Here is a 26,299-nt window from a genome sequence, read left to right on the forward strand (position 1 = left end):
GGAAGAGCTAGCTGACTTGCTCTTCTCTAAGAATGTTGCACTTGATCGGATGGACGCCGCGTCCATGGAGAGGCCTGCTGTTGTCACGAGAACCCCGAGGGCAGACACACCCAGATTCGGTTTTGGGGTTGTCTGAAGCAAATCACTTCCCTAGCCAGACCAGACTGTACTGGTTTGCAGGTCCAGCTATACCTGAGAACCACCTGGGGAGCTCTTCCATCTTATGGTCAGCCAGCCCCTTCCCAGACCCCTGTCACCAGAGTCTCTGCTGGGTGGAGCCTGGATATCAGTACTTCTAAGAGCTCTCTGGATGATTCTAATGTGAGACCCCCTAGACCAGGAGATCTCCAAGGTCCCTCTCTGGCATCCTGGTGCCAACAACAATGTATGATTCACAGGAGACGCTTAGTACACGGTTGATGAATAAGTTAGTGACAATTCGGATTCACCTTTTTTTGCTATGTCCCTATTTACAATGTATGAGGTAAAAGAAAAAAAAAAAAAGAAACAGTTGAACTGCAAATAAGAATTCTAGAACAGTGCTCTCCAATAGAGAGTTCTGCAATGCTGGAAATGTTCTATAATCTGTGCTGTTCAGCACAGTAGCCACAAGTCCCATATGGCTATCGAGCACTTGAAATGTGGCTAGTGTGATGAAGAAACTGAATTTTTTATGTTATGTAATGTTAAGTAAATAGCCATGTGTGACCTCTAGCCACCATATTGGGCAGTGCAGACATGCATACATACAGTCTGCCTTTCAGAAACATACCTATAGTGTGCCCCTCTATGCCCTTCTTCTGCTACCAGTGCCCTATTTTCATTTAGGGCATTCCTCTGCCCCCACTGCCTGAGGTCTTTTGGGAGCAGCTAATGAAGTTGCTCTGGCCTTTTCCAGCCAAAGGGTGGGCCCAGAACCCAAGCTCAGTCAACCAGACTCTCCTCTCCAGGAATTTGACTCTAGCTTCAGTGTCGCAAGAAAATGAATTAGAGCAGATTGATACCAACGTTGATTCCCCAAGACACTGCATATTCGTTTCCAGAACATTAATCCCAAGTGTGACAATAACAAGCGAGATATGATGTGACCTAGGTGTCATTATCATCATCATCCCTGTCATCATCCAAGTACATCATCAGTAGCTAGAAGCCCTGACACGCCAGCCCCTAAACTAGGTAGGTAAGTTGCCCAGCCTCCCTGTGCATCATTTCTTCCTGTGTAAAATGGAAATTAACTCATTCTTAATTTCTTCCAGAAATTGTCTTTGTGAAGACAGCAAAAGAGATATTAGTCAGAAGAGCTTTGAGCCAAATGAGGAGTGACCCAAGTGTCATTAGAGATGTTGTTCCCTGGGTATAGTTATGCGGGATTGTGGGAGGGTTTGATCCCCTCCCCCTGTGGGAGGGGACCCAAGATCTGCACCCCAGTTCACAAACTCTGTGACCCTAGTGATTTTCGGCTAAAATGAGATTGAGTAAGACACATCCCTTTCTGGTTTCACCATTTTCTAATCTATCTGTATGCCCTTCCACCCTGCCTGAACACCTGTCCCCTCCCCCTTCTACGAATATATCCCAGAAACCTCTCTCGGCTAGACCATGCTGGCCTTGTGCTCAACTCATTTCCTCCTTCCCCAGCAACCCACTTAACTGACCAAGTTGCCCTGAGTATGCACTCCCATAGCTTCCTGGTCTAAGACTCTGGCAAAGCACTTTATTAGAATCATGTTTAACCATCTCCTCCAGTAGTAGACCATAAGCCTTACCAGGGCAAAGACCACGTTCCTCTTGTTGACCACTGTATCCCCAGTGCCTAGTACAGAGCCAGGCTCATAGAAGGTGCTCAATAACTACTCACTGTTGGCATGTTTGAATAAATACCCCAAATCTACTGTATTATTTGTCATTTCAGGAAATGTCATTTCACAGAATTAATTATCTAATGCCGCATAACAAAGTACCCCAAAACTTACTGGCTTAAAACAATAATGATCGCTTCTTATCTCTCAGTTTCTGTGGGAGAGAAATTCAGACAGGGCACGGCAAGGTTGGCTTGTCTCTGCTCCACGTCTGGGGCTTTGGCTAGAAGACTCAGAGGCTGGCAGCTGGGATGATGTCAGGTCATCACCTATCTGAGTGATGCTGGTTGTGAACTGAGAGCCCTAACTGGAGACGTCAGCCAGAACACGTCACGTCATCTCTCCGCAGGGCTTGGGCTTCCTCACAGCATGGTGGCTGGTTTCAAGCGTGCCTGTACTGAGAAAGCAAGAAAGAGACAAGAGAAATGTCTCCTTTCTATACTTAGGCTTAAGAGCTATATAGCATCACCCCCACCATGTTGTGTTCATTAGAAGCCGGTTGCCAAGTCCAGCCAGCAGTCAGGGGAGAGGAATTAAGACAACATCTTTTGGGTTTTTTTTTAATGTTTATTCATTTTTTGAGAGAGAGAGCGGGGGTGGCACATACAGGGAGGGGGCCAGAGGATCCGAAGTGCTCTCCTCGCTGACAGCAGCGAGCCTGATGCAGGGCTTGAATCCACAAACCCTGAGATTATGACCTAAGCCGAAGTTGGACGCTCAACGGACTGAACCACCCAGGTGCCCCTAGACAACATCTGTTGAAAGGAGAAGCAGTAAAGAACTTGGCAAATATTTTTAAACTACCACAACTTAGCTAGCAAGAGTGGCAAAGTGCAGGGCGAACGGTAAGTGTCTGAAAAAGTGAAGCGTCAGTTGCAATTGTTAGCTGCGTGGGTTTGAGGAAGTCACTCTCTGAGACTCAATCTCCCCATCTAGAGGATGAGTAGGTTACAGTTGTTGGTCCCTGGTGGTTTCACATGCTTGGGGTCTTCCAGCCTCTGTAAGCTAAGAGGAACTCCGGTTTACGAGCTTTCTCGAAGTCCTGTGACCCTTCCCATCACTCATCACCCTTGGTTGCTGACCCTGGAGGCAGGAAGAGGGAGCTACCGGAGGGGACCTAGGAAATTCAGACACCGGGGACTTTAGAGAAAACAGACGGGGAACCACTGACCACCTCCGCGTTCCCCAAGGCCTTCTCTGTCCCAGCCCAGGTGTGGAAACTTCAGCTTGGCGGAAAGGGGCACGGTGAGAAATGCAGCAGACTCGGAGACCTAAGCAATCTGAATCTGCGGGCAGGCGGGCCAGGGCCCAGGAAGCTGCTTTGCCATTCATACTAACTCCTGGTGGGAGACAGGAGAGGTCTTAAAGCGCACATGGCTGTCTTTCAGTGAATTCTTTCCTTCTGCTCCCCCTTTGCGCCTTTTCCTCTCCGCTCTGCTGCTCTGTTGGGGGGCGCCGGGGGCGGGGGGGGGGGGGGGGGGAGGAGAAGCGTGTCTTGGGTCTCCACCGTCCCGGGCCCGCACACAGCAATGGGCTGTGGTGTCCCCTTCCTCTGGGCCGGCAGGACCCTACCGACTGTCAACTCACTTCACGCATGGGTCGCCGTCCCAAGACCCCGGGCGCGGCAACCCCCCTGCAGGGGGGCGCAGGGGCGCCCATCGCCAGGTCCGGGGAGGTCGACGAGGGGGCGAACCCCGCGCACCCCGCTCCCACTGATGCAGGTCTTGGGGTGCAACAGGGTGGCTTTTAACCCTTTCGCTTCCAGAAGTCGTGACACTAACCCCCAGATGGCCTCCGTTAAGGAACCCGCACGCCAGGGCTCTGCGCTCACCCGGTGTGACGAGCTCGGCTGCCAGATGGGGAAACTGAGGCCCATGGAGGGAAGCGACCTGTAGGATGTCCCGCAGGAAATGAGACCGGGTCCTCCAGGCCAGAACTCTCACTTCTACCCCCTGAGGGCCCCTGCGAGGTGCTTCCTTTCGGAAATTCCCGACCGCGGGCCTCCCGAGGCCGGAATCTCCACGCAGTTTGAGCTCCGTGTGGCACGTTGTGAGCTTCCTCCGCAGCTCGTCTCCGGCTTCGCCGCGCCCTGGGAGAGAGGTGAGAGCGGCGCGGACGACACCCTGCATCCTAGAGATAACTTGGGGCGCAGGGCTGGCGGCGGAAGGCGGAGGGCCCGCCGGGAACGCGCTGGCCCTTTAAGGGGGGGACGGAGCGCATGCGCGGCGCCGGCCGAAGTCGAGCCGGGTGGGCGGCCGGCGGGCAGGGGACGCGCGCGGCTGGCGGCAGCTGGGCCCTGGGGCGGCGGAGGCGGCGGCCTGAGCTTCGCGGAGCAGCTCAGCGTGGACCTCCCGCTCGGCGGGACTAGCGCAGCCCGCGCTTGCCGAGGCTTTGTCACTCGCCTCCAGCTCCCTCCGCGGGCTGTGGCCGCGCGAGCCTCCGAGCTCTCCCTCCCCGTCCGGCGGTCCTTCCTCCTCCCACTCAGCCCGGGCAGCCGGAGCGCGAGAGGACCGCCGCGGAGCATCCTTCGCCCGGCCCGGCCGCGCCACCGCCCATGCCGCAGCCACTCGGAGGCTGCGACCGCGCAGCCGGAGCCCGCCGCTCGGTGACCTCAGCCTGGCCCCTGCGCGCCGCCCGAGTCGGCCCCGCTGAGCCCCCGGCCCCGGAGCGGGACCCGCGCCCCGCGATGGCTCGGCTGGCGCTGCGCGGCGCCGGGTGCCCGCTGTCCGCCCGCTGAGACGCGCCCGGCTCGGGACCGGCTGGGCCTTGGCGCCCCCCCCTCCGCGCCCTTCCCCCTTCTGGGAGCTGAGCTGCTGCTTCCCGGGGGCGAGGGGACGGGGGCCGAGACAAAGCCCACTTTGTGCGGGGAGTTGGCCGCGGGCGTGGAATGAGCGCGTCGGCGTGCGCCCCCTCCCAGCGCCCAGCCAGCTGTGAGTCTTGGCTCCCAGGCTCGTCGCGTCAGAGAAATCGCGCCCCCTCGTCACCCTCTTGTCCGGGGGTCCTGGCTCCGAGCTGATGCGGCGCGGAGTCCTCTCGGTACCCCCCGGAGCGCGCGCTGCTGTGAGCGTGCGAGATTTTGGAGACGAAATTGTTCTCCAAAACTACGACTTGGGGCACCCGGTTGGCCTGTACCCGGTGCCTTGACCCTCTGTGGCCGCAGGTGTGAGCTGTCTGGCCTCAGTTTCCCTCCGACTTTACTCTGCAAGCCCAGACTGCTGCCCGTCATTGTTCTCGCTGTCAAATGGGGGAGCTTTGTGATGGCTGCCAAGTTGGGGTGTGTTCTCTTTATCCCGTTTTACAAAAAGAACAAAGCCTTTAAGGCTGACCCCGGACCGCCACCTCTCTACCCCCTACTTCACGTTGAGGCACTGATTTTTTTTTTCTTATTGAGTAGTATTTTATTGTACAGGAGCCACGCCCTGGTTTCTTAAAGGCGCCTTGCCCTCTGTTTGGCCATGTGTTATCTCTGCAGCTGGTGTGTGGGAGGCCTCCTGTGAGCCACCTATTTTTTCCTGCCTCCTGATACATACTCCTACCCCCATCAAGGATTCGGGGATGCCAGGGGGGAAGAAGGTGGTCGGGGGTGGCAGCAGCGGTGCTGCCCCCACTGCCGCTGCAGCCCCCTCTGGGGTCAGACGCCTGGAGACCAGTGAAGGGGCCTCAGCCCAGAGAGATGATGAGCCAGAGGAGGAAGGGGAAGAGGACCTGCGAGACGGAGGCGTCCCCTTCTTTGTCAACCGGGGTGGGCTGCCTGTGGACGAAGCCACCTGGGAAAGGATGTGGAAGCACGTGGCCAAGATCCACCCCGATGGAGAGAAGGTGGCCCAGCGGATCCGAGGAGCCACAGACCTGCCCAAGGTAAGCATTGTGTACGTGTGTTGGGGGGAGTGGTGTATCAGGTTTTAGCGATCTTGGGGCTGAGAGAGCCAAATCACACTTTTCCTTGGTGGGGTAGGGGACCACTGGCATAGTAGCACTTTAAAAATACAAATAGGTTGTGCCTGTCCAGAAGAACTTTCTCTCAACTGCCTTTGAGGTTCTGTGAGATCCACATGCCCTGTTTCCAGGAGGCTTTCTTCCATCCCTTTTTTTTTTTTTTTTTTTTACTTTTAAAAAGTAGTTATTTATTGAGAGAGCATGAGCAAGGGGGGCCGGGCATAGAGAGAGGGAGAGAGAGAATCCCAGGCAGCCTCCATGCTGTCAGTGCAGAGATGACACAGGGCTCGATCTCACAAACTGTGAGATCATGACCTGAGCCAAAATCCAGAGTCAGACACTTAACCGACTGAGCCACCCAGGCGCCTCTTCCATCCCTTTTTAAATACCCATGTTTTGTGGGCAGGGCAGCAGATTAACAAGTACACTAATGTGGCTTTACATCTTATTTGCTAAGCCGGTGAACTGTGGGCAGGCACGTAATAAATGACTAGGAGGACACAGGGCTTCAGATGTTGAGAAAATATTTTCATGCCCTATCCCACTGAGTTCTCCAACAGCCTTGTGAAACAAGTGTGGTTTGGGGCCCCATTTTACAGACGGAAAAACTGAAAACTCAGGATCCCACAGCTAGTAAGTGGCAGAGCCAGGACTCAGCCTCAGGTTTTGAAGTTCCATGCCCTCTGCTCTGCTGGACGCTAGATTCAGGGCAGTTAGAAAAAGGTCTCTGGAAACGAGTGAAGTGAGATAACCTTTCGGTGGAGGGCTGGCTCCATGATGGCTGCCCTTCAGTTGCATCACCCATGAAGACTGAGGCTGTGTCTCATTCATCTTTGTCTTTCCAGGGCTTTCTGTGTGGCTGGCACAACACAGGCACTTGCGTGTGTTTGCCGAATGAAAGAGTGCTTAAGACTTTCAGGCGCACGATTTTTGGTTTTATAATATTACGGTTAAGACTAAAGAAACACTCTCAGGTGCAGAGACCTGAAATGTCCAAAGAAAAGCCCTTTGGGCAAAGGTCAGAGCCCAGCGCTTAGTCGTGCCGGCTCAGTTGGAAAGTAAGGGGGCTCGGGAGAGTGGCAGTTAATGTGGAGTAGACATGGAGATGGCCTGTTTTGTTTCATTTCTACCAAGGTATCGGTAGAGCCATCAGAAATTGTCTTCCTGGAAAAGAGAATTCAGAGGTTGAAGGCTGAACAACAGCCCAGTATTTCCGAGGGAAATAAGATGGCTATGTAATTGTCCTATGTATAAACTTGAAATTTATTGAGCTAGTCCCCCATGATTGGACATGGTGTCTAATATTTTATTCTTAAGATGAACACTGCGGTGAAAATTCTAAAACATAAATTTGGGGGTCCATCCTTGGTTATTTCCTTGGGATAAATTCCTGGGAAGGAAGCACCGTGCCAAAGAATATGGATGTTGGTTTTGATCGCCCACCTGTCTGTGTGAACTCAAGCAGGCCCTCAGCCCATTGGAGCCAGTTTTCTCATCTGTACAATGGAGGGGATTGTGGTCAAAGTTAAATGAGAGACTATGCGTTAAAGCATTTCACCAACGGTAAAGTCTCAAGCCAGTAGTTGTTACTGGATGTCCATTCCCTCTTTTTTCAAATCTTTCCTCAGGAAGCCGGGAGGCTAGACTTCACTCGGCATCTGTAGCCCTAGGGCCAAAGCCACACGCCTCTCCCACAGCAGCAAGCTGGTGATTAGCAGACAGCTCTCCCGCCACCTTGCTTATATTTAAATCAGGCTGTGCAAGAGTGTGAAGGGTTCCCTGCAAAACTGTTACCACTCCTAAAGACTAAAATAAGTCAACGGATTCATGAGCCACCGGTCTGTAATGTCCTCTTGTCATCTTTAGCCATCACATATAGGAAAGACACCCATGAAGAAATGAAGCCAGTATCTGGGTGGTGGGGGTTTGGAGATGCCAAGACTGACAGGAGTGTGGTGGGAGTGGAAAGAGTCTTGAGAGCATACTGGAAAAATTCTAAACTGACCGTCAAACCACGGGACTGATGTCACAGGCAGAGGACCTACATGTCTGTACGAGGTTCCTTTTGGACCTCAGCCCAGAGTAGAAAAGTCTGGGAGGCACCAGTGGCTGGATCCCAGAGTGTCAGTGGCAGACAGGACGACCACTAGGCTGGCCCCTCCCCGTGTGGCCATGCCCTTGGCATTCTCTGCAAAGGTCATATCATGGTGGGCCGAAGAGCTGTTTTGTTGGGAGAGCGTCACGTTTTAAAAGATCACTCGAGCCAAAATGTATAATTGGGAGATTTCACATAAAGATCCAGATTTTGGGCATCTTTTCAGAAAATGAGAAGATCTGGGAACAGAATCTATGATCCCACATAGCAGCTGGCAGCTGGAGCTGAGGAGGGGTCCCCCCTCCTCCAATTGGCCACAGTCCCCACCGCCGCCTCGCCGCCTGCCTTCCCCTGTGTGCTGCTTGCCCCTGCCCCTGCCCCTGCGGGCAGTTCAGTCTGGGAGCCCTGCAGTGTCGTGTGATAAAAAGAGCTTGGCAGAAAAATCCAACACATTCAAATCCTAGTTCTCGCATAGCTGTTTTTGTGAGGAAGGCATGTGACCTCCTTGTGCCTCAGTTTCCTCGGCTGTAAAATGGGGATAATAGCAATACCGATGTCTGAGGGACTTGGGGAGGAGTTGATGAAGCCAGGCACGTGAAACAGGTGAGCATGTCATGAGTACCCAGCCAATGGAGCAAGGACTGAGGGTGCAGCGGTCACCCCACAGGTGCTTTAGGGGAACATCCTTTAAGAGGATGATCCAGTTTGTTGAAGGACAGCCGTTTCTAAAAGGATCTCAGGTCCAGGAATAGTTTGTGTTCTTTCATAAGAATCTCTCCTTGATGTTCCAAGCTGTCACCACCTTTAAAAGCTCAGTGGCCACTCATCCCAGACCCAGCTGCTGAAGGTCTTCTGACTGTGGCTCTGGCCACGGAGCTCCTGCAGAATGGGAATTTGGACACCTCCTCCAAAAAGGTAACCCTGCCGGCGGCCTCGGCCCGTGCTGACCAATCGCTTTGGCACACACTGTAACGACACCGAGCAGGAATTGAGCCTTCGCTGCGCGCCAGCCCCTGTTCTAAGGCCTCAGCACATAGCATCTCATTTATGCTATGAAATTGTTTCTCTTATGCTGCCCATTTCACAAACGAGGCATCTGAGGCACAGAGGGATGTTAAGGAACTAGATGCCAGACAGTGGATGGCAGAGCTGGGATTTGGATAGTGATGGTCTGGTTCCAGAGCCGGCTCTATCGACCTCCAGGCTGTCCTGCCTCTTGCCCCCACATCCATCTGCGGGCTGTTGCACCTCCCCCAAGCATTCTCATTGCGCAGGGCTGACACGGCCTCCACCAGAAAGACTGTCTTATAGAATCCAGGACTTTAGGGATAATCCTTGGCCTTGGTAGTGAGGAAGGAGTTGTCCCCGGAGAGATCTGGGTAGTAGATCTCACTCACTGCCACGTAGCCCACTTAACCCCACCCCTTGACCCCTCCTGGCTCCCGGTTTGTAGGTGGGGGCCGGGGGGGGGGGGGGGTGCAAATCCGGGCTCCCAGTCCTAAAGCGGACCTGGCCGTTTTGGATGTACAGAATCCTGCTTATTCGTTTTGAGCGAATGAGTGTGTGCGTGAACATTCAGAAGGATGGGGGTCTTGCACTGATGCACACAAGTTAACGTGAGTCATGCAGCTGGCCAGACGGCTCCTTCCAGCTATGCCTCAAGGGTGGCAGCCTTTGAGGCCCTGCTTGTGAATCCCACGTCTTTTTCTTTGCCTCTCTTGGAGTCATTTCCTTGTCCCAGAGTGACAAGTCCCTAGGTTCTCTGTCAGGATGGCCGGTGATACCCTGACCCAGGGCCGGCTCTGGTGAACGTAGCTCCCTCCTTGTTTGGAGTGTCCCAAGGGAGGGCGTATTTTCCGTCTCTATCCAGAGCTCCTGCAAGTCCCCAGAAGGCCTCACTTGAGAAGGGGGTGACCTGTTTGCCTCTCAGGGACCTTCCACCTGAGGAGGTCAGGCGCCATGCTGTTCACAGCACAGTGTGAAGGAATTTTTCCAGTTCCTCTTCCACCTCCCCACTAACCCATATGCTGACACGGGGGGAGGCTGGGCTAGGCCCTCAGAGAGTTCTGGAGCTCATCTGGCAGAGTGGTCAGGAAGAGGGAGAGCCCCCCCACCGCCGCCCCGTCCTGGGGCTTTTATCCCCCTGGTGACTGTAAGTGGTGGCATCGGTTTGGGCAGCAGTGTAATGTGAAAAGGGGAAATAGCTTCCTCCAGAGAGAGGGGTCAGCTGCTCGGGACTGCCCAGACAGGAAGAAGGGGACCGGCAAGGAAGGGACAGGAAGTTCATGCAGAACTGTGCTCCGGACACGCCTAGCCGGGCCTTCCCTCCTGCATCTTTACCCTTTAGAGCCAGTAGGGGTCTGTCATAGCTTGTCCTGTGTCCCAGTCATCAGCAGCACCCCAGACATGAGTGTGCGGTGGTCACTGGTGTGTCGCCTCCCTCCACATGAGGGCCCCAGACATTGTAGCCCCGTCGTTTTAAAGGCTGTGCCCTGTGGGCTCAGCTTCTCACTGCAGGGAGAACCTTCCCCACCCCAGCCCTGCCCCAAGTTCGCACAGGGCGCCTGCTTTGCCCTTGCCCTCGCACATAACCCCTATCCATGCAGACTGACACCCTCAGCGGCCCCAGCCTGCCGGGTGGGCTCCATGTGAACTGAGGGGGTGGCTGGGCGGAGGCCTCAGGGGGAGCGAGAGAGACCTCTCTGTGAGGAGCCTGAGGCCACCTCCCAGCAGGATATCCTGGTGGCCAAGGGGGAGCCCCCACAGGTGGACCTTATTCCTGGAAGTCTGCTGCTTCCACCTGGAGGAGTTCTGTAGCCCCAGAGGGCCCCCAGCTGTTGCCTTTCTGGGCCACCTCAGCCTCACTGGCTTGATGTGGCCAAACTGCAGGCTCCCCAGGCCTGAGAAGGGGGCCTGTGGCCTGGGGCACACAGCTGTGCAGTGCCTCTTTCCTGGAGACTGCCTGGCTGCGGATCTGCGGCTCCTGACCTGAGTCCTGGCAGCCGGGCAGCCCACGGGTTCTGGCCATCAGGAGGTGCCTGCCTGGCACCCTCCCCCCCCCCCCATCTCCCCGCTTCCTGGGCCGGGCACTGGAAAGTCTCTTCTGGTGAGGAGGAGAGCCCAGTTACCTGGTTGCTCATGTTGCTTGCACACGTGGAGCTGGCAGGAAACAGGGTGTGGAAGGGGGAACATGGCCAAAGCAGCCAGGCCATGGCAAGCAGATCCATGGCAAGACCTGTCCCAAAACGTCCCTCCCGCCGGGCAGCGCTGACCTCCTCAGCAGCCCAGTTCGCAGCTGGAGGGCCTGTGCCTTCCCATGTGCTGTGATCCTGGGGCGCACTCACCCCGCCCCCCACGGGAGGGGCACCCCAGCCCAGGCAGGGCAGGGAGGGAAGGGGACACCAGGTAAATTAGTTTTGATCGAGCACTTGAACCAGAGCAAATCCTGAATGCAAATGAACTTAACCCCAATATTGACATTCTTGTTAAGCCTTGAAGTTGATGAATTCAAATTGTTAACAACTTGAAGTTGTTACAATTCAAAACAGCTGGTGAGGCAACCTATGTTTTTCTAAAATTATTACAGAAGCATAAAATTCAAACTTCGACAGAAGCTCCAAATGAGGAATGCCGTCAAGTGCCAGGAAGGAGAGAAATGGCCATGGTGGGGGCCTGACCGGAGTCTCTGGCAGGAGTTGCCAAGGACAAAGGCTCGGGATAGGAAGGAAGGGGGAGGCCATCTTTGGGTGGTGGCTTCTCTGGGGGCTAATCCTGGGTGTCGGGTGGCTGGAAGCTCCGGGGTAAGCCTCCCTGTAATGACCAGCACTCTTTCTCGGTCCCTAGATTCCCATACCGAGTGTGCCTACGTTCCAGCCCTCCACGCCCGTCCCTGAGCGCCTGGAAGCTGTGCAGCGCTACATCAGGGAGCTGCAGTATCCTCCCTGGTTCAGGGTCATGGTCACCATCTGGCTGGCATGCTGGTCCAAACACCCAAGTGGGGCTTTTTTCAGACAGGGCTGGAGAGGCATCAGCAGAGCAGCCGGATCCCGTAGCTCCCAAGAGTGCCACTCACAGGTGACCTCTGTGTCCATCTCATGGTGCCAGCACAGCCTGACTGCTGGAGGGTTTTATCTGATGAATGCCAGACCCACTCGGGCCTCCCTACCCACCCCCCACCCCCACTCCACCTCCTCTGCATGACAGGGCAGTGTCTTCTGAGCGACCCGCTGGTGGGATGGCCATGTCTCGGGCCGCCAGCACAGACCCTCCTCTGCTGTCCATCCAGACCCAGTAGGAGAAAGGAGCAGCTCCCGCGGGGCTGTTTAAAAGCTGTTTCATAAGCAATAAGTGGGGGGCAGATGGAGGAGAACAAGGATTTGACACTCCAGGAGGTAACTTCCACATCTTGGAACATTCTCCTAGTCCTTTGCCTTTCTCTCCCCTGGTAGGAGGCTGGCTGCCTAGCATGGAAAGACCTGGCCCCTCTGAGCCTGGTGCCCCGGGGTCCCTGCTCTGGGCCTTTCCATCCCCCTGTGCCTGCTCAGAGCTGTGTGTCCTGAGTCCTCTCCCTAGGCCCTTCAAGCTGCACATGTGACAGGGATGGAAGGACCAGGCATGGGTCCTGAGCAGGAGAAAAGACAAGCTCGTTAATGGAAATTGGGTCCGGTCCTTCCATTTCCCAGTGGGGAAGCTGTGGCCCAAAGAGGGGATGCCTTTGGCTCAGGAGCACCGCCCAGCACTTTGGTTGCGTTGGACCCCTGCTCCAGCCCGGTCTCTGTTCACGCTGCTTCTCGGCTGGTTGGGAAATGGGAGTGTGCTGCAGAGGGCTGTCCACTGCTCAGTCTCCCCTCAGGTGCTCTCCTCTGCTCTCAGATGTTCCAGTCTTCAGCATCCTCCAAGGTACCTTGTGGAAGCACTTTGTGGGGTTCTTACCCAGCCTGCACCCCAGGAGTGCGGGGCCCCAGAACTTGGGGATGGGTGGGGACAGAAGGGCACAGCTCTTCGAGAACAAGCTAGGAAGCCCTTAACTGGCACCTGCAGGTACAATCACACAGGGACACAGTTCTTTGAAATTAAGAAGAGCAGACCTCTGACAGGGTAAGTTTGGGGAACACCCTGCCCCTCTGCATCCAGGCTAATAGTGCCCCCAGGTAGGCTGGAGCACCTGGGGAGAGCCTCTGGGCGGAAGCTTATGAGGCAGGGAGGGACACTTCCCAGGGGAGCCAGCCAGTAGGGGCAAGTACCACTGTGGGGCTCTAAGGTTGTCGTACAGGGGGACCCTCTGGCCGAGATGAATATCCAGGGCCTCCTTGATGGAAACTCCAACATCTGTGCTGAGCTATGTGGGGTGATGGGCAGCCCCCCCAGTTTTCCTTGGCGATGACAGAGGGTGGTCCCAGGTAGATGTCCGTACGTGAGCCTTCTTTTTTTTTTTTTTTTTTTTTTTCTTTAATAAGAATTGAGCCTGGCAGGAGAGAGCCAGCCCTCCCGTTCTCTCCTTTCTCTGCAACTGCCTACATCCTCCCCGTTGCAGGGCACCTGTATGTTGCCCCCACTTGCCTTGCTGGACTCCATCCTAGTCATTTAGTACAAGGCCCAGGGTCTGAGAAGCAGGGACCCCTGGGAGAGAAGCTTGCATCTCTCTGTTGCCCTTCCTTCACCCCATGCAGACCTCTAGCTGGTTTCACCCCAGAGAAGCCCTAAGGGCAGAGCAGAGTGAAGAGCGATCGCCACAGCTGGGTCTGGGGGCTCAGTCGAAAGCTGCGTGCAGGCTTAAAATCCTGTGTTTCAGAAATTAACTTGAATCTTACATCTTCACATATAGTCTGTCCATGTTTGCTTTCTTACGAAAACTACTTAAAATGGTTTGTTTGCTAAACTGTTTCGTTACCCCCTCTCCAAACCCCTGGGTAGAATCCAGCCTCCCTAACACAGAAGCTTTGCTGTTGTGGTCCCGTGGTTGCCGTGTGCTGGGAGCCCAGCTCCAGCCTCGGTGGGATGGTGGGATGTAGGAATCCAACACCCTCCTGAGCAAAGCCAGTGGCCGGGCTGCATTCCCAGGCCCGAGAGCAGCATTTGGCGAGGAGGAAGGAAACAGCCTCAGGGATAGGCTGTCCTGAAGTGGCCTGAATTGCAAGTTCAGGAGCAGACCAGGGAGTCACTGGGCAGTTAACTGCCTGAGATCCTGTGTCTCTGCCCTGGGCAGCTGGCCAGCTGTGGGGGAGCAGTTGTAATCAATTACAAGCTCTTTGGAGAAGCCATGGTTGAGTCAGGGGTGTTCACTGTGCTCCGGAAGGGACAAGAGCAATGCCAACGTCCCCAGCATCCTTGGTATGCTTTCCCACCGGCCCCTGCAACACCGTCTTCATAGAAGGCTCCCAGCCTGGTGGGTGTCAACGATCTGCCTACCAAGGCACAACCCCCATTCATGCTCCCCTCTCCCAGAAGTCTTTGGAGCTGGAGTCTGGGGTGGGAAAAGGAAGTGAAAGGAGGGGAGGGGAGGAGAGAAGGAAGGGGACTCCTTCTTTATTTTCAGGGGCTGCCTCTTTTCTCCCCTTTTAGGCTCAGGACAGACTTGGAGGGGTGGGCAGGTGCTGGGCCCGAGCTGGAAGGGAGGGAGCTGTCGGTCCTGTCGCACTTCTAGACTTGCTTCCTCCTTCTGACCACCCCCTACCAGACTGGAGAATCTGTCCTCAGTGTTCTGCCTCCCTCCCCGCAGGCTGATGGACCTGGCCAAGGAGATGACCAAAGAGGCTCTGCCAATCAAATGCCTGGAAGCCGTGATCCTGGGAATGTATCCTTCCTTGGCCCTTGGAGACTAGGGGCAGGTGGGCTTAGCCCTTCTGAGCCTCAGCTTCCTTTTCTGGAAGAGGAGGGCTGGATGAGCTTCAGAGCCCTCCCAGCAGTCATGAACTTGGTCCCAAAGTGAAGGAGCTCGAGGGGGAGCTCAGTCCCCAACGACTCAGTTGCTAACTTTCCAGGCCCACCGGGCAGCTCTTTTCTGAGTCCTCTGGACACCATTAGTTTGTTCTCTGAACCCCAAATCAAGGCACACTGTCTCACAAAGGCTCTTGTGCCATTTCTGAGAACCAGACAGTCTGGGAGAAGCCATTTGAATGCCCAAATGTTGGCATTTGCAGGACATGTTGATTTGTAGAGATGTTAGATGGGGTCTTTGAAATAGAACTGGCTTAAAAAAAAAAAAAAAGTTTCTTGGTCACCCCCATCCAAAGGGCAGAACTGAGGCCTATAGCTGGGTCATCGGGTATCTAGATGGGACAGACAACCCCCTGATCAGAGCAGGAGGGAGACTGGTGTTCGTGGCCAGTTCTGTGTTCTAGGAGTCCATGCCTCAGCTCTAGCCTTTTGTTTTATTACAGAAAAATTTAAGCTTGTACAAACAGAACAATATAGTGAATCCCATGTGCCCAATCACTCAGTCTTACCAGTTCAAGGCTTATGTTGATTCGCCTCTGCCCACCCCTCCCATCTCCCCCTATGGACACCTACCCGCTCTTAAACATTCTGTCTGCCTCCCCGCCGTCCCCGGGGCCCTGATGTAGGTGCCTGGCTTAGTGCTACAGAAAGGGCAGCAGGGGAGCTGCCGAACAGAACAAGGGGTCCACTCCCTGGGACAGATCGAGGAGGAGAACACGGTGGTCAGGCCAGGAACACAGCTCCCCTGAGGAGGATTGTCATCTGAGGGAGGCACTCCCCCCACCCCTCATGGACATACCTACCTTAAATTGTACAAAGGAACTACAGGCCCACCTCCTCAGTCCCCTCCCGCAGAGGCCCCAGGAGCTCACTCCTGACAAGCTTTGCCCTGTCTGAAGGGTTCTTTGTCGGGATGTGCCTGAGAACTGATTCAGGCCACTGCCAGTGCCTCCGTCACGCTCCCACATCCTCTTCTTCAGGGGCCACGCACACCAAAGTGGAGACAGAGACAGAGAGAGCCGGCTTCCTCCCCACAGTGCTCACGGAAAGCTGGTCCAGGCAGGATCATGTGGTCCCAGAGGCCTCTCAGAGGTTACCTCATGGCTCTTGGACAGGAAGATGACAAGAGCAGGTCCCATCTGGACTGGAGCCCCTCAGCATCCCCACAGAACGGCCACTGTCTCCTCGTCTGTTGTGCACACAGTGGACGCTATACTGAGTTTGTTCCCGTGTCTCTTCCTCGCTGCTCCTTGAGCCTGTTGTGCCTTGTTCATCTATGTGTCCTCAGACACTTGCAAGGAGTTGGGCTCAGGAAGCACGGTAGTGACTGACAGCATAGACTTTAGGGTCAGGCCGACCTGGACTTGAACCCTAGCTCCGCAGCTTCCCACCGTGTGACCCCAAGCTCATTCCTTAACGTCTCTGAGCCTTGGAGCCCCCTCTGCAAAAGGGCACGACGGTAGTGTCTGTCTCACAAAGTTGTTAGGACAACTGAACAAGTCACTGCGAATAGGACCCTTGGTACAGTGTCTGTTCGGGGTATCTGCTCCAAGCTTTTATCCGTTCATCTTCTTCTTCTCGTGTGTTCAAGAAGAGTTTATTGAGTAACTGTTAGGTGCCTGGCTCCGTGCTGGTCCCCAGACAGGCATCAGGGAACATGGTCACACAAGGTCTCAGCTCTCAGAAGTTTGCATTCCGGCAGGGGAGACAAACGCGAGCAAGCAAAGAAGCAAAATCATTACCGAGTGTGTGTGTGTGTGTGTGTGTGTGTGTGTGTGTGTGTGCGCGCGGGGGGGGGCCCCGTCCCAGAGAAAAGAAACAGGAGAGCTGACTTGGATTAGAAGGGGAGGTCAGCCATGACAGCTAAGCCTGAGGTGTGACAGGAGCAGGCCAAGGCACAAGGGGAACAGTCCTGCGGTGGAAGGGAGGAGCTGGTGCAGAAGGTGCTCTGTGGGAAATCCAGGTGGATGGAGCGACTGCACGGGCAGGGCAGGCGGGGTACGAGGTCGGAGTGGGCAGCTGGTCCAGGCGGTGCCGGCCTCCTAGGCCAGGCCGACGGGAGTTTTGGTGGGTAGGCACGTGTGTCCTTTGGCAGGGCGTGGGGCAGCGAGGGAAAGAGAAGTGTCTGCGTCTGGAGGGATGTATGTGTGACAGAGAAAACGGGAGAGTGTCTGAGAGCGAATGTAGGGGCGGGCGAGGGGAAATGTGTGTGACTGGTGGAAGGAGGGTGCGGGTGGGGGGCCCCTCTCGTTCCTCCTTCGGCCACGGGGACCCTGGAGAGCCCTGCAGTCTGGAGTTAGCTATTCATACTTTGTGAGCCCCACTTGACATCATGACAGCGGCCACTAATCGCTGGGTGCCTTGCCCAGCCGGTGACTTTATTGGGCACCTACTGCATGCTCGGCTCCAGGCGGGGTGCAGGGGGCGGGGGCGGGCTGTGGAGTCAGGCCAGACACGGGGTGTCCCCCAGGAGCCAGGGTGGAGGGGCCCCGTGGGGTGCGTCGACCCCGCGCCTCTCGCCGCTGTTTCCTTAGCCGGGCTGGCGTGCGCAGTTACCTCACCAACAGCATGCCCACCCTGGAGCGCTTCCCCATCAGCTTCAAGACCTACTTCTCAGGGAACTACTTCCGCCACATCGTGCTGGGGGTGAACTTTGGCGGCCGCTACGGGGCGCTGGGCATGAGCCGGCGCGAGGACCTGATGTACAAGCCGCCGGCCTTCCGCACGCTCAGTGAGCTCGTGCTGGACTACGAGGCTGCCTACGGCCGCTGCTGGCACGTGCTCAAGAAGGTGAAGCTGGGCCAGTGTGTGTCCCACGACCCGCACAGCGTGGAGCAGATCGAGTGGAAGCACTCCGTGCTGGACGTGGACAGGCTGGGCCGCGAGGACTTCCGCAAGGAGCTGGAGCGCCACGCCCGCGACATGCGGCTCAAGGTCAGTGCCGGCGCCCACCCTCCGCCCGGCTGTGGGAGTGGAAGGGCCACCGCCGCTTCTCCAGGGAATGCCACCAATCCCCTCACCTCGGCCCCCACCCCAGCAGAGGTGGCGTGAGGCTCCAGGGCGTGATAGGGGTGAACCGGCTACCGTTGCTCCTTGTTGTTGACACCGGGCCGGGGAGGGCCCTGGAAGGAGGCAGCAGGTGAGCTGGCTGTGGGCAGAGGGCAAGTCCAGAACCTGGGGAGAAGGGCAGGGGTAAGACCCTCCGTGAAGCCGTTGGCTGGGAAGCCATGGGCTGTCGGGAGGGAAAGTAGGGCCAGGTGCAAGCAGCCTCCATCAGTCTTGTGTCCTGACTCTTGAGTACCCAACCCCCACATTCAATAAAGGACTGGGAGGAAGTCAGAAAAAGGAAGAAGTCATGCCATGGGAAGATGATGAGGATGCGTGTTCCTTCTCCCTCTTTCCTACCTGCAATGAACGGGGGGGGGGGAAGGGGGTAGTACCCCAGCAGGTGGGCCAAGCTGCTGAGAAGCTTGCCCCCACTCAGCCTTACAGTGAACAGATGGTGGTCTCTTTTTGGGTCCCCCTGGACCAGGGTACCTCCCCTGGAGCCTGCCTGGGCTCTCCTGGGTTCAGCCCCTCCCCATTGCTTGTTCACTATTGAACCCAGGAGGCCGGCTGGTGGCAGGTGGGAGCTCTGTTTTCAGGGCACGAAACTGAAGTGCACGTCGCCCAGTAGCTTCCTTACAGGTGGTGAGGAGGTGGGACAGGAGCTCAGTCTAGAAATAGGGAATGTAGGCATGTCACAGGTGCCCCAGCAGGGCGTGTCAGAGCTCAGCTGGCCCCGCCTTGCCAGGCCTCAGGCCTGACCTTGTGCGGTGACCACACCTTTCCCCAGGGTAGAAGCCAGCTGCAGTGACCTTGCTTGGCTCTCGGGGGCTGGCCCTCCCCTGCATATCACCAGTTGCCCAGCACCCTGGCTTCTGCTGCTGGAGTAGTACTGGGCTTCAAAGCGGGCTGGACCTAGAGTTGAAGCCAAGAGTTCCCTATTCTTTAGCACTGTGATTCCCAATCTATTTGGCGCTCAGGACTCCCCAAGTTATTTGTCCCCCTCTAGCACCCCCACGCTGTGTTTTGAGAATTCCGGTCAAGCTGACCATGCTGTGTAAAAGGGAATTCGGTCCCTTTTCTCATTTTTTCCTTTATTGTACATAGCCACCAGTCTGAGCTTCTGCTCGTCTTGCGATAGCCAATGTTCCCCTTGGGGCTGGTAGATCCCGCCCAGAGTTCGGACATAGGCTGCTTCCCCAGCTGTCACGTTTGTCTGGCATGGGTAAATAGCCCTTTTCCTGAGGGCTTCTTACAACAGTACAAAGCTCGGTGACTTGCCCGTAAGTGCAGGCTGTCCTGCAGAGGAAGCTCTGCCTGGCAGCTTTAGTTCCTGGGAAACAGGTTCGGGATGACCCTGCAGACAGGGCAGTCTCAGGGCTTTTGGCTTGGACAAGGCAGGAGGGGCTCTAGGGAAGCCTTAAGTGAGACTTTGTTTCTTCCTCCACACCAAGATTGGCAAAGGGACTGGCCCTCCCTCCCCCACCAAGGACCGGAAGAAGGACGTTTCCTCCCCACAGAGGGGCCAGTCCAGCCCCCACCGCAGGAACAGCCGCAGCGAAAGGCGGTGAGGGATGGGGTTGTGCCTGGGGGGGTGGGGGGATGCTGGTGAGGGACCTGGGGGACCCTGAAGAAGGCTTTTCCCTCTCATCTTCTAGATCCCCACGTTTTCTCACCCTTTTCCCGCCCTTCCTTTTTTGGCCCCCGCCAGAGGCAGGCGATGTAGGTTTGGTGCGTTTAGGCGTTTGTGTTGCTACCTCCTGGTAGAAGTGCTGTCCCGTTTCCCCGGAGAAAATGCCACTCACTGGCCCACTGGCTACTCCATGCTCTTGCCAGAGCAAGAGGACCCACACAGAGGGTCTAAGATAGCTCGTGTGGGAGGGAGCGTGGGAGGGGTGGGCCCCTGTCAGACAGGGAACTCTCCCAGTGGTTGGGAGAGGTTAACATCAGATTGCGGCTAGCAGGCCACGTTGATGGTGACTCTGCCCCTGCGAGAAACATCCCATTAAAATACCAGGCCGCCTCCTCTGGTGTGTCCCCTACATGTGGGTCTGGCTCTTGATTTAGTGTCATTGTCATTCAGGAGCCACAGCTCGGGGATGATTAAGGGGCACAAGCAGGCCTCTGATATGCAGTGTCATTCGCTTGGACCTAGGCAGCTTTTGTAGAGAGCAGATTCCCCACGCAGAGAGGCACACAGTTCAGCTGTTACAGCCAACCGCGGACTAGGGGACCTCCAGCAAAGAGCAAGAGCCTGCAAGAGAGTGGAGGGACCACACTCAGGACAGCACAGGCAGGACAGGGTTCCAGAAACACACTTCCACGTGGACTTTACTGCTGCATTTGGGGCACCTTGAAGGAGGGAGGGGGAGTGACCAGGAGCAGCCACTGCTTGTTCCCCCCTCCCCCACCTCCCTGCCAAGCCCCTCACCCTTTCTCCATTCTCTCTTCCCTGCAGGCCATCGGGTGAGAAGAAGCCTTCTGAGCCCAAAGCCATGCCGGACCTCAACGGGTACCAGATTCGGGTGTGAGGCACGTGGCAGTGCCCAGCCTCACCACTTCTGGCTGGGATCCATCTGCCAGAACCAGCCTCATTCGTGGGGAGGGAGGGGCTGGTGACCGGGCAGGGTGAGAGGCAGCAGGAAGAGCCTGTCCCAGCTCAGCCACCCAAGCTGCTGCCCCTCCCGCTGGGCCAAGCCCCTTAACTTTGGGCCAAGAAGCAGTTAGTATTTTCTTTGGAGTTTTTAACCCAGTAACTGAAGTTTAAGGGATTTGGGGAAAACAAAACTAATGGATCTGCCGGTGGCTGGAAGGCCAGTGCTTAGGACATCTAAGTGCCACAAGGCTGAGCAAGGAGGGGGTTGCTGGCTCTGCTGGTGTCCCTCTGGGATTTGAGTCCATCCTACCTGTGGGAAATTTCCCAGCCCCCTAAGCCTGTGGCAGGATGGGGGTGGGGAAGGGGGAGGGACGGAGGTATTCCTCCAGTTCTGTCTGCCCTGGCAGAATCTTGAGCCAGGGAACGGGAAGCAGGGTAGAAATCATCCTGGGAAAGGTCTGTGTGGCCAATATCAGGAGCTTGGCACAAGGCCACATCTGCCCCAAGAGCAGAGTCCATGGCCCAGGACAGCCCTGTGCGCTTGTGGCCCATGGACACTGCTGTGTGGGCTGCAGGAGAGCCCAGGAGAGACCACTGGGGGAGGAAATCCCAGGCCCAGCTCCTACCTAGTCTCCTTACTTAGCCCAGCTCTGCCTGTTGCTGAAGCCCAGGGGGCTCCCTGCAGAGGGGCTGAGCCTTGCCAAAGGCCCAGAGTTGCCCTGGGCTCAGCATGACTGTAGGGACTGAGCAGACCCAGTGGGTCCAGGAAGCATGGCTGGGGACAGAGTAAGACACTTGGGCCCGGGGCTATCCCCTGGCAGTCCTGTCCCCAAGGGTGGGGGTGAGAGGCACTGCTACTCCCCCCTTTCTATTACCTCAGTCCTTGCTGTGAAAACAAAGACCAGATCAGGATGCTTGTGCCTCGTGCCTGTCTCCCCTCATTTAGCAACCTGTCTAGGTTTGGGGGTACCAGTGATGATCAGATTTGTTGCATGTGGCTTGTCAGGGAAGAATCTGGATAGCTGGAGACTACACAGTCTGCCTGGCAAGTGTGAGATACCTGGCAGGCAAGTGAGAGGTGGAAGGAAGTTGGCAGGGTTGGGGGAAGGTTCTGGAGGCTCAAACAACAAGGACGTGGTAGGACAAGGGTGCGGCTGACACCACAGAGGAGTAAAGACTGAGAAATGAGGAACGTAAGTGAGAAAAGGATGTGGGAGAGAGTTTAGAATCGGGCTGTTTGGGGAATAGAGTTCTCTGTTGCTGGAAGTATCCAAGCAAAGTCTGGATGGCTACTTGTCAGAAAGCTGTAGAGAGGGTTCAGGTTATGGAAGGGGTAGCAGGATGAGAGGACCACCAAGGTTTCATTGCACTGAAATGGCTGGGGTTCAGCCAGGGGCTAGGCCCTGGAAAAGGGAGGACCAGAACCTCAGATGCCCACGGGGCCAGACGGGGGATTAAAAGGGCAGCAGGGCTGGGTGGGCACTGTGGCAAATGAGAGAGGGCATATCCCTTTCAAGCAGCAACTATTGCTCAGCTATTCTCAGAATGTGGGCCCTGCATTACCAAATTGTCTGTTTTTCCAGAAGCCAGAACTCTGAATTTTTTATGTGAAATATCCTGATTTTTAAATGTTGGCAATCAGTTCAGAAAATGTAAAAACCCAACATGAAAGAGAATGCCAGTTTGTAATCTCTGAGTTAGAGTTTGCGCTGGGGAGAAGTCCAGTGAGATGCTTTCAGAACAGTTTGAGGCTTCCCAGAGCAAGCTGGGCCAGGGCAGCGTTCTCGCCGCTGAAGCTTCTCCCGGGGAGGGCAACTGGCCCAGGTTTGTCCTCTTCACGCTCCTTGCCGACCAGAGACCCACCAGGGTCACCAGTGGGGGTGGAGTAGAGATGGCACAGTTCCCAGCCTGCCAGGGAGATGGATGGGGCCTGAGAAGCAGAGAAAGAGGGAGGGAGGGAGACAGGATGCCTTTGCTGTCGGGGAAGCCCCAGGGGCTGGCAGCTCTCCATACCAGCAGCTTCTGGCCCAGAGCCAGGCCCAGCAGGAGGGCCAGCTGGGCAGTCCCTTGGGTTATTCAGGGGTCACTGGGCCCTGGGGAGGGACCTAACCTGCCCCCGGACTGTAGTCCCCAGCCAGACCAATTCAAGGGCCGTCATGACCCCTGACTCACCATCCCATCCCATCCCTGTTTTTAGGGAGTGGGGTGGTGGTCCCCATGTTTCCACATCGACCAGAGGCAGGGATGGCTCACTCTGGGAGGTGTGCAGCCGAAAATGAATGAGGCCTTTTCTAGGTCTATGTGTGGGTACCTCCTGCAAGCCACTTAGCAACAGGGGAGGGACTCAGGACCTGTGGACCTGTGGACCCTAGGGCTCGAGAGAAGAGAGGGGAGAGGGGATTAGGGTCAGGGAGACGGGGGGGGGGAGGGGGCCGGAGTTGCTCAATCCACAGGCTCCTTTCCCAGAGCCCTCTGGGGAGACAGAGTGAAATGAGGCCCACCCCTGTTGCTGCCCGCAAGAGGGAGCTGATCACCCTGAGCTGATAACCCCTAGGAGCCCCCTTCCTTGCTGAGACCTTGGGCCTGTGGAGGCCACCACAGGATACAGCGGTGCTTTTTAATTTATTTTTAACATTTTCTCATATGTAGCAACCCCTCCTCCCCTCCTGAGCATGTTTACACAGGCTCTGCTCCCTGGGGCTGGCCTGACTGCAGTTTCTGGGGAGGCAGAGGCAGGGACTTTGGGGCCTTAGTCACCATCCTTGGTTTCACCTCATCTACTTCCTGTGAGGAACAGGGGTCTGGCTCCTGACTCAGGACTGCCTTCCATCACCCAGTGGGGGCTCCTCTGCCCCTAGGGGTGGGAGCTGCTGGCTGAGGAGGGCCCAAGGTGAGGTCAGAGAAAGCTGCTTAATGAAGGTGGGTCGGGGTGGCGATGACCGCTCCCCAAAGCCCGGCTCCTTGTGCTCAGTGCCAGCTCAGAACACTGGGAAACAGTGTTTAGAGCACCTTCCTGCCCACCTTAACTGCCAGTCCTCTCCCTCCCATGGCCTCAACACAGTCATGTTCCCCTCATGCCAGACCCCATCCTTCCGGAGTGTGGCCAAGTGGGGAGGGGAGCAGCCCCCCAGCCCAGGTACCATGAAGCCTAGGGCCAGGGTTCCAAGGAGCAGAAGGGGCCCAGAGGTTGGCTGTGTCTGATTTCTGACCCTGTCTGCCAGCACACGCCCCATTCCTTCCATCTTGGACTTGACCTCCTGGCTCCGAGCTAGGGTCCAGTTCTGGTCAGCAGCGTGCCCAGAGGCCCATGTATCTGTGTGCACCCTGGGTCCCCTGCCTGAGTAGCTTTTTGGCTTTGATGTAACATCCCCAGGCCCACCCTCTGGCCTCGAAGTACGGGAAGGCGCAAAGCTGGGCTGGCACACTGACTGCATTCTTTGTGCCAGAGCACCCTGTGCTGCAATCTCTACTTGTTCCTGCTGAGAAACCAGCTGAAGGGTGGGAGGGCCTCTGGAGTGTGGGGCTGGAGGGGTCCTGCCCCAGGCCACACAGGGCTGCTGTGGTGCTAGCTGCACGCTCAACAGTGTTGACCTCCGTGCCACATCCTGGTGTTCCTGGGTCCCAAGTTCCCCTTTCTCTGGTGTGCTTGGCCTCAGGGGCCTGGTGATGGGAGATTCCCCTCCCTTAAGCTTTGTGTTGGGCTGCCTGTGGGACCAGACTTTGTCCTTCCTGCTCTTCCCGTGTCAGTATTGTTCTCTCCCCTCTCACTTTTACACCCCTCTCATTGCTGTGCTCAATTTTTTCCTGAAATGAATAAAGGCTCCCAGCTCCGGTTGCACGGGCTGGGCAGAAACCACATGGAAGCCTTGTCTCCTTTCCCCTGGGAGCCACGCCTGGAGCCTGGCCACCCACCAGTGTCAGCCTTGGTGGTTCCAGAAAAAAACCTGACCAGAGGTGAGGGGAGCCCGAAACTAGCCAACAGGAACCCTTAAGGCCTCTGAAGTCAGGGTGACTCCTGAGGTCCCAGACTGTCACCCTCAGCCTGCTGAAGCCGCTCCACTCTTGTTGATCCTACCCTGGGAGATCTTTCCCACTGGCTGTAAATGAACCCTTCTCCCTCACACAGCCCGCTTGAGCCCCGCAGGCCAGCACCTGCTCCTCCTATCCCAGTCCCTAACAGGTCCCCAGCAGTCCCCCGGAAACAGAGGAGGAAGGATGAGTATTCCTCTAGGAGGGAAGGTTATTTCAGGAAACCACAGCAACAGGGATCTGAAGTCCCTTCTCAGCACCATCGCCCACAATTTCGCTGCAGAATCAATGGTGGCTAAAGCCACAGCCTTGGAAAACACCTCTGATTCCACTCATCGTCCCTGCTCCCTCCAGCTCTGGGCCCCTTCCGAACAGCTGCAACCAGACTTGCACAGAAATAGCTTTAGACTCCACAGCCTTACTTTTCACCTGTACCCTTCCTCTCCCTACCCTCTCATTTGGCTGAGAGTAAAGCCTGGACTTGAAAGAAGAGGTAGGGCATTTACCCCTCCTCATCCCAGCCAATCCCCATCAAGTCTTAGCTAGAAGTGTAGTTTAGCACAACAGGGCTCCCTCACTTTCAGTGGCATGGTGGTGAGGCATGGCACCTGGGAAGAGAAGAAGCAGTCTGCTCAATCCATGAACATCTTAGACTGTAGACCATCCAACAGAGGCTGTTTTGTTACTTACGGGTTCATTTAAGTCCAATTTAAAGGATACCAAATAAAGACCTTTCAACAGAGGTAACCAGAATCTGTGAATAACATGGATTGTACACCTTTACCCAAAGGCAACATTATAATGTACACACTCATGTCCACCTAAGATACCAAGTAAAGGACCTGTGGATAGACCTCAGCGACACGGGCTAATACACAGAGAGCCCGTGGATTGCTCATGTACAAATGAGGGCTGGGTCAGTGCTGGAGCCAGTCTGTCATGAGTCCAACAGGCTCACTGTGGACACTGCTTAGAATTGACATAGAGGTAAATGTCATCGTGGACTTCCAGGAGGATCAGGGCTCAGCTTACGGGGGCTGGGGGGTTACCTCATTTCCTGCTGCCCTGTTTCTTTCAGGCTCTCAGCAGGTCCCAGCCTCATTTAGGCCCATGACTAATTTGTGTTGGACTTTTGGATGCAGGTGGCACTTCTTGGAGCCCTGAACACGAAGAGGTTGAAAGCCCTGTCATCCCCATCTACCAGGATCTGACCTCTTGACTGCTACTGTGGAGGGCAACGGTGACAAGAGGTGATCATACCAAGGCCCAAGCCAACTGGCCCAGATAGTCTTCAGTGTTTGCCAAGTGGGTTAGAGGACCCACTGCTGAGGCTTGGCAGGTGGTGGAGATGGGCCACCTCAGGTCGGCTGAAGGAACAGCTGTCTGGGGATGTGCACTTCCTCTAAGTCCCAACAAGAAAGGGCTTGGTCATGGGAAAGACAACCTCCCAGAATTTAAATTTAAGTGTAGAGATGCCACTCTTCTCTCCACAGCTGTGTGAGGCCTCGGGGGCAGAGGAACTGAGGAGGGATGGGGCAGGAGGCAGAATCCCCTTAGAAACACATTCAGTTCCCATTCTCCTAAGTGGGCCTACATCTACACCCTACCAGGCTCTCTCGTCTGGCTGGTCCCTGCCTGGAACAATTTTGTTTTCATGCATTTGCTCAGGAGGGAAGAAACAGAGGGGAAAGGCATACCAGGATGAGTCTGGAAGCGTTGGGGCCGCAGGTCCACTCTCCTTGGGTGGAAACTAGAGGAGGTGGGCCCCTCCAACTCCTAGGAAAAGGGAGGCCACACTACACA

The 26,299-nt window shown here is 55.9% G+C and overlaps 2 protein-coding genes and 1 long non-coding RNA gene across 9 annotated transcripts in view; 1 reads left to right on the forward strand and 2 right to left on the reverse strand.

Annotated features, from left to right (window-relative positions):
* Positions 1-3,801, reverse strand: part of LOC121032090 (uncharacterized) — a 146,609-nt gene extending 142,808 nt beyond the window's left edge. The window contains exons 1-2 of the long non-coding RNA XR_005791066.1: positions 3,691-3,801; positions 1,974-2,256 (exon numbers count right to left, since the gene is read on the reverse strand). This is a non-coding gene — a long non-coding RNA (uncharacterized LOC121032090). The remainder of the gene's footprint in view (positions 1-1,973; positions 2,257-3,690) is intronic.
* On the forward strand, positions 3,684-24,325 carry VASH1 (vasohibin 1). Of its 7 annotated transcripts, none has more exons than XM_040477796.1 (10): positions 3,684-3,959; positions 5,332-5,717; positions 8,683-8,805; positions 11,477-11,554; positions 11,734-11,822; positions 12,928-12,987; positions 14,609-14,683; positions 17,379-17,760; positions 19,326-19,438; positions 20,330-24,325. In XM_040477796.1, exons 1-10 carry the CDS (start codon positions 3,770-3,772, stop codon positions 20,400-20,402), a joined length of 1,569 nt encoding a protein of 522 aa, XP_040333730.1. In that variant the 5' UTR covers positions 3,684-3,769; the 3' UTR covers positions 20,403-24,325. The 7 variants fall into 7 exon arrangements, with proteins under 7 accessions (XP_040333730.1, XP_040333731.1, XP_040333732.1 ...); XM_040477797.1 differs by having other exon boundaries at positions 12,931-12,987; XM_040477798.1 differs by lacking the exon at positions 11,477-11,554.
* Positions 22,134-26,299, reverse strand: part of ANGEL1 (angel homolog 1) — a 45,619-nt gene continuing 41,453 nt past the window's right edge. Inside the window, exon 13 of the transcript XR_005791065.1 lies at positions 22,134-22,397. The gene's annotated coding sequence lies outside the window, so the exon portion shown is untranslated. The remainder of the gene's footprint in view (positions 22,398-26,299) is intronic.

Source organism: Herpailurus yagouaroundi, unplaced genomic scaffold (assembly GCF_014898765.1).
Source record: "Herpailurus yagouaroundi ecotype Mexico unplaced genomic scaffold, PumYag 141, whole genome shotgun sequence".
Classification (NCBI taxonomy): Eukaryota; Metazoa; Chordata; class Mammalia; order Carnivora; family Felidae; genus Herpailurus; species Herpailurus yagouaroundi.

What these genes read in the sequence shown, in the direction of transcription:
- VASH1 (XM_040477796.1), top strand. Translation starts at nt 3,770, where the DNA reads ATGAGACCGGGTCCTCCAGGCCAGAACTCTCACTTCTACCCCCTGAGG. An exon ending in GAGCCACAGACCTGCCCAAG is followed by an intron (nt 5,718 to 8,682) that starts GTAAGCATTGTG and finishes TGATGTTCCAAG; the next exon opens with CTGTCACCACCTTTAAAAGC. An exon ending in CCCGCGACATGCGGCTCAAG is followed by an intron (nt 17,761 to 19,325) that starts GTCAGTGCCGGC and finishes CTCCACACCAAG; the next exon opens with ATTGGCAAAGGGACTGGCCC.